At 35.0% G+C, this 7,497-nt stretch overlaps 1 protein-coding gene across 1 annotated transcript; it reads right to left on the bottom strand.

Annotated features, from left to right (window-relative positions):
* Nucleotides 1-6,536: 6,536 nt before the first annotated feature.
* Nucleotides 6,537-6,995, bottom strand: LOC133825422 (uncharacterized). Its single transcript, XM_062258365.1, has one exon. The coding sequence runs from the start codon at nt 6,993-6,995 to the stop codon at nt 6,537-6,539; it is 459 nt and encodes a 152-aa protein (XP_062114349.1).
* Nucleotides 6,996-7,497: the final 502 nt, after the last annotated feature.

Below are 7,497 nucleotides of genomic sequence, written 5' to 3'. Positions count from 1 at the left end.
ACTAATCAAGCTTTATAAGTCTCGATATTTCCATCAACACCTCATTTCTTCTTGTAGATCCACTTGCAGCCAATGGCCCTAAAGTCACTAGGTGCTTCCATAAGATCCCAGACGGAATTTGAGTACATGGAGTCCATTTCCTGTTTCATCGCTTCGAGCCATAGTTCTGTTTCAGGGCTTGCCATTTCCTGTGTGAAAGGTAATGGATCGTCATCACTAGTGTCACCAACAACCATATTGGTTTCACCATCCAAACCATAGTGAACTGGGTTCCTAGAAACCCTCTCACTACGACAAGGCTCTGTGAGTGTTTGCTCAGGAACAGTGGTACTTTCTTCATTTAAATCAACTTGCGTCGGGTGGACATGAAGAGTGGGAATTTCATCATCAACTCGTGTTGATCACGATGGAACATTAATTGGATTCAATGCTTTAACCATCTCCTCTAAAACTACTTTGCTGCGTGGTTTGAAGTTTTGGACATAGTCATTTTCATGAAAAGTAGCATTCGTAGAAGTAAACAATTTCTTTTCCGAATGACTATAGAAAATTCAACCTCGAGTACCTTTAGGATAGCCAACAAACATGCAAACTCCAATTCGCGGTTCTAGCTTTCCTTCTTTTTTCCTTAGGACGTGGGCGGGACACCCCTAGATTCTATAATAGCGTAAACTAGGTCGCAACCATTCCAGCATTCTAAAGGTTTTTTGGGGATTGAGTTAGAAGGCACGACATTGAGAATGTTGTTCACCGTTTCAATTGCATGTCCCTAGAACTAAGTTGGTAGAGTTGAGTCACTAAGCATGCATCCAACCATTTCTAATAAAGTTTTGTTTCGGCGTTCCGCTACACCATTTTGTTGCGGAGTACCTGGGGCAGTAAGTTGTGATAAAATCCCAAGTTCAGTTAAATGATCTAGGAACTGCATATCAAAATATTCTCCACCCCTATCAGATTGCAAGATCTTTAATGTTTTTTCTAAATGGTTCTAAGCCATAGCTAAAAATTCCTATAACTTTGAAAATGTTTTTGATTTCCTATGCATTAGGTAAAGACATAAGTATCTAGAGTAATCGTCAATGACATAACCATCCGTGGCTTGTACATTCAAAGGTCCACAAACATCTAAATGCACAGGTCCAAGTGGTTCTTTGGCCCTATCACTCTTTGCAGAAAATGGACGCTTGGCCATTTTTCTTTCTAGACAAGATTCATAGACAGGTAATTTTTGTGCAAATATATATACGCAAGTGTACATATCGCTAACAAGTAATATAATAATAAGTAGAGTATCGTTCCCACGAGGATTGATATTAATTACCAATAATTAACTCCTGATTCTAATTGATTTAAATGATAATTTCAAAATTATGAATTAAATAATTACTACTAAAATTAAAGAAAGCAATTAATCACTAGAGCAATTTAGAGATAAAAATATGATTTAATTCAATGGATGTAAAAGTTAGGGTATTAGTTTCATCAACCATCTACTTATGATTTCTAACCAATTTTTAATATTTCTTAATTCTACTGTGATAGCAGATTACAACGATATATTATAGTCTTGCTAGGATCTATAGTTCTCTAAAACATATTATTTCCTACATCTCTGTGGTAAATCAACATATTGCATACATTAAACATGTAATCCCTAAACTACACAAATGATAAAGGTACTCTCGTCCAATATAAATTTGTGATTATCTACCTATAGAATAATTAGCCTTGTCTTCTCAAAGCCTAGGTTAAAATCATCTAAAACATGTAAATGGTAATCAAACATTCACAAGCATTAAGCATAAGATAAATAATTCACAATAGTAGAAAGAAACTCAGAAAAACTGCATTGAGAAATCAAAAGCTTTAAGAAGAATCCACTTACACCCTAAAAACAAGATTAGTTCATGACAAACATAATGGAATCCATCAAACTAAATATAAACATAAACTCAAGAATAAAGAGAATAAAGAAAATAAAGAGATCAAGAAATAAACTCTCAGATCTTCAATGTTATCTCCAAGGTCTCAAGTAATCTCTGAAATTAACTAATGACTCTCCTAATTAACTCTTAACAAAACATTTAAATAGAAACCCTAAAAGATATTTTTGAAAGTAAATGATGATTTCGCCCTTCTGATAGCCACGAAAAGGGTACACGCACCGCGGTCCTGGTGTTTAAGCATTGCGGCTCACCTCTATAAATCTACGCAATCCTGGTCTTGGGTTCCAGCACACGCCGCGACGCTCCTTTCAAGCGCTGCGACCCTTAAAAATCCCAGAAAACAAAATTCTCTCTGTTTTTCCCTTACGCCACAGCTCTTCATTTAGCGCTGCAGCCCTTTACATTAACCTCAAAACGTTACTTCCAATGCTCCAAAATGAACAAGTCACTCTGCATATGAATCCTCAAACGTCTTCTTGTCAAATTTTAGCAGAAATTTCCCAATTGCTATAATATTTCATTCGTTTCCTCAACTCCATGCTTCCTCATTCTATTTCCTGCAAACATACCAAAACAAGCATAATACCGCACAACATTTCACCAAATCGACTCAAACTTACCGTAAACACAGGTTAAAAACTATACTAAAAACTGACTCATCAAATTCCCCCAAACTTGACTTTTACTCGTCCCCGAGTAAAACAAAACAAACCACTCAACTAATGAACACAAAAAACACAAACACACATACACACACACAACTGAATCAAGCCAACCACAATACTAAGCCTCAAGCTATGACAAACAACTCAATTATATAATCTTCAAAGAACTCAACTTATAATCCAGAATTTCAGTTAAAACATTTGTTCCATTCAATTAACCAACAAAAATAAAAGCTCTCAAAATCAAAATTAACAAATAACATGTAATTGAATTAATTTATGCTCACCAAATTTCCACTTCAATCCAACCACAAAAAAAAATCTCATAGGCTTGCTATACTCGCTAATCTCCACTAATGTAGAAAAAACATGCTCAGAAATCAATAGCTCTTTTCAAGCTTATAATTGAATGGCTTAGGAAAAGGTAGATGAGAAAGTCATTTAAGCTCAAAATGTACCATGAACACTAACCAACCAATTCAACCCTTATTACAAACCACAAAACCAATCCCAAAGTTCCCAATATCTTATCATTTTGAGAGAAATTGCATAATCATTGAATGTTTTGTTTTGTTTTTTTTAATGACATTACACTCCCCCAAACTTATTCCTTAATATTATTATTTGGAGTGTAATGATTTCTCAACATTGTTTTTTTTTTTTTGCTTTTTCTACTTTTCTCTTCCTTCTCTAAAATATATTTTCTTCATCATTGACACAACTTATCATACATAACCCCCCATTACAAATCAATCCCAACTACTGTTCCTATGCTCATGGTACATCAAAGGGAAAGAAAAATAATAGTTAGGTTCTCACGTTATAAGCTCAAAACAAATGCCAATCAATAAAAGAATCAATTTAGGCTCAAAGATGGGTAACTAAGGATTCCAACAAATAAGGGTTAGCTTGAAAGACTCAAACAGTCCAAAGAAATGCCTAAATCATTTTTCTAAGCATGCATCATCTAGGATTTCGCCTCAAAAAGCAAGCAAACAAGTTCTAGGATAAACCAATTTCAATCTTCCCTTCTTATTTTAAATTCAGCAGGCATAAATTTTATTCAATCACACAAAATTGATCAAAATCATGATTAAGCTCTCAATTATTTAAATGTTTAAGTAAAAATATAACAAAATATTCAACCAAGCACACAAATTTTTTTTACAGTTTTATTACCATTCAATTTATATAGCTCATCATTCAATCATATTATCATTGGATAATCATTGTCAACTTGATTCACTTGACACCCTAAACAACCTAAACAAAACACAACTAACACAAAACAGACATAGTCAACACAAACAAGACAACACAGACAAAACAAACTACAAAATCTCTTACCCCAAACTAAATCTAAACATTGTCCCCAATGTTTAAAAAAATAAAAGTGAAAGAAAAGAAACTTACCATAAACGTTACGTCTTCATTATTGTGAAGGGACCATCGATTCACCAACACATTGAGTTGGTCCACATGAGCAATTGGATACACACTTTGTTGCGCCAGATACTGCTGCATATGCTGATTTTCAGCAATCTGATAATTATTCTATTGAACCAAATAGTTGAATTGGTTCTGCATCATCTACATATATGGATCAAAAGTACCAGCTTCAGGCTGAACAGGTGGCTGTGCAACTGGAACCTCATGCCAAAGATCCTCAGGAAGATCACCCTCTAATTTTGCTTCATTATCCTCATCACCCTCATCTTCTTCATCATTACTCCTTCTTCTCTTATTAGTGGAACACTGTTGAGGTGGTTGTGCTTCTAAGGAAGGTGGCTCATAATTAAGCACCCTATTTTTAGAAATTGCAAACGTAGGCTTCCTGACTATGTCACTTCCACTTATAACAACTTCATACGTACGACATAAATCAGTGATTAATGAGCCATGCCCTAATCCTGCCGTAGTAGTCAACATGCTAATATCTCTCATACTTTTCCTAATAATTCGGCCCACGTCAATAGTCATCCCAGTCATAATTGCATACACCAATAACAATCTCTCCTTGTTAATATCCGACATGTGAGTAGTCGGCATCAATTGTACGTTCACAAAATGCACCCAAGCACGAGCCACATGATTCAACTAATAATGACAAAGATACTTTTGAGCATCACCAACAATAGTAAAACGAGCCCCTGGTATACTCAAAGTTTCAGCCACCTCAATTCAATTAATGTCATCCCCATGAGCCCACCGATGATACTTATCATCCTCTTGTTCATAAGTCGACATATTGTACAAAACAACAATGGTGTCTATGCCTATAGGAACCTTGACACCTCTCACAAACACTTCTGTATTTTTCATCTCAACATAATTCGCATAAAACTCTAAAACCACTGAAAAATTGGCGTGACTTACATCCTCCGCAGAAAACATAGCCCAACCCCTTCGGTGAATTTTTGCATGAATCTCTTCATAAGTAGCATTTTCACATGGTTCTTCAGTATACTCAAAACCTCTCTCACTTATCAACCTTCACTTACATATCCTTTTATACCGATCAAAAGCTTCCTTACTCACAAATTTTGTAACATCATATTCTGGGGGCTGTTCAAGTTCCCTAGAGGAAGATGTTCTACTGGAGTACCTAGAGGATGATGCTCTAGAAGGATTTCTTTTAGGTCCCATGATATCCTACTAAAAATTTGACAACACCTCCCCTATATTTTCAATATTCCCCAAACATTGCAATATACTGATAATAATCCCAAACAGTTCAAAATCACACCACAATGCTTCTCAATCAATACAATAATCCCAAAACTATAATCCCTTCAACAATGTCTTCAATATAAGAAAATCACCCAAAAAGAATTCAAATCCTTGTAGAAAAACTTACTTGACTGTGATAGACTCCCCTTGAACCCTTCAAATGCACCAAGTAACCAATAAATCTCAATTTGGACTCCAATGGATAGAATTTGAAAAACAAGGGTTTGAATGTTTTGGGGAATTAGGGATTTGTATAGCAAACTAGGGAATTTGAGTGAAAAAAAATATGTTTGGAGAATAAGATTTAAAGATTTAAGGTGTAAGAAGGAATTGGAAAAGAAAATTTCTGGGTTGAATGAGAGAAAATTTAGAGAGAAATCTTGAAAAAAAAACATAAATGAAAGAAGTGAAAAAAATAGATGGAGGCAGACCCTCTTAAACCCTCAGATCCCATAAGCGCTATGGCCCGTATCTTTTAAAAAAAATTATTATATATATATATTTTTTTGAGAACGTGATGCAGTGCCGTGGCCCTTCACCCATGCGCCGCGACCCTTGCTCCATCCCAAGCAAACTCCAATCTTTCGGGTTTTGTCAGTGCCGCGGGCCTTGCTCCAAGTGCCACGACCCTCTCCTCAGTCTTCAACATATTTATTTTTTTCAATAGTTTTCACGATTTCCATAGTTTTCTTACATTAAAAAATACTAAAGAAATAAAAACTAAAATAAAATAAAATGTCAAACGAAAACTAAAAAAATAAAAACTAAAATTGTTCATAAACTTTAAAACTTAAAACAAATGAAAATTAAAAATAATGAGATGCCTTTCAAATGCGCTGTCGTTAACATCATTTAGCCGGATGCTTCTTTTCTTTTATACTCAACTCGGAACAAGTCCTCCCCTCACATCCTTTAGAACCACAGTAGCATGAGTTGGCCCTTGCTTCTTGTGATTAGAAATTATTGGAACTTTCCCTCGCTCATATAACATTCGAAGTCTTTCATTAAAGTACTTTTTTAATCGATTTCGCCCCTTTCTCATTCTGGTTTTCACTATGGAGCTTTTCTTAGAGACTTCCAACTTGTTCCCTTCTTGGTTTACCACTTTAACTTTACAACAAGTTGGAATTTCTATTGCTGCAAAAACTTTAAATATAACTTCCTCTTTTTGCACTCACAGATTTAACTCACCCTTTTATACATCAATTAAAGCCCTACTAGTCGCCAAGAATGATCTTCCAAGAATTATTGGAATATTTTCATCTTCCTCCATATCTAATACAATAAAGTTCATAGGAAAGATGAATTTACCCACTTTTACCAATACATCCTTAATCTCTCCATGAGGGTGATTAACTGATCTATCTGCCATCTGCAAAGATACCGTAGTTGGCCGAGCTTCTCCCAAATTTAGCTTCTGAAAGATTGATAGAGGCATTAAATTCACACTGGCCCTTAAATCACATAACGCCTTTATTCCTACTAAACCCCCTATAGAACATGGGGTATTGAAACTACAAGGATATTTGAGCTTTGAAGGTAGTTTCTTCTGTAGTATTTCGCTGCACTCTTCAGTTAGTGTAACCATCTCATAATCCTCTAATTTCCTCTTTCTTGACAAGATTTCTTTCATAAACTTCACATAGCTAGGCATCTATTCTAATGCTTCTGTGAACGGTATATTAATATGTAGCTTCTTGAACACCTCTAAAAACTTTACAAACTGCTTATCCAGATTATGCTTGTGAAGCCTTTGTGGATATGGAATTCTAACATGATGGTCAATGCTCACTGGTGGTACCACTTCTTTCTTGTTAAGGTCTATAGTAACCTTTTCTTCATCAGACTTCTCTTTCTTTGGAAGGTCTTCAGTAACCTCCTCTTGTGCTGGACTAGTGACATGTTGATCCTCTATCTTCTTGCCCTTCTTTTTGTAGAGTCCTAGAACTTTATTTAGCTAGTTAGATAGTAGTAGTAGTAGTAGTAATAGCTAGTAATAGTTGTAGTATGTTTATTACTATGGATTTTGGTTCAAGCCGGGACTTAGTTGAACAATCGTAGCAACACTTATAGATTTTATAAGTTTAACCTAGAATTTAAGAATATTAATTATAACAAAAGGTTTGATTAATATAACTGATTATGAAGATGATATT

This window comes from Humulus lupulus, chromosome 3 (assembly GCF_963169125.1).
Source record: "Humulus lupulus chromosome 3, drHumLupu1.1, whole genome shotgun sequence".
Classification (NCBI taxonomy): domain Eukaryota; kingdom Viridiplantae; phylum Streptophyta; class Magnoliopsida; order Rosales; family Cannabaceae; genus Humulus; species Humulus lupulus.
Note: the sequence above shows the minus strand (reverse complement) of the source record. Positions and strands in the feature narration are given on the sequence as shown.

Excerpts from the sequence above, each read along its gene's own strand:
- LOC133825422 (XM_062258365.1), bottom strand. The coding sequence starts at position 6,995 with ATGCCTAGCTATGTGAAGTTTATGAAAGAAATCTTGTCAAGAAAGAGG.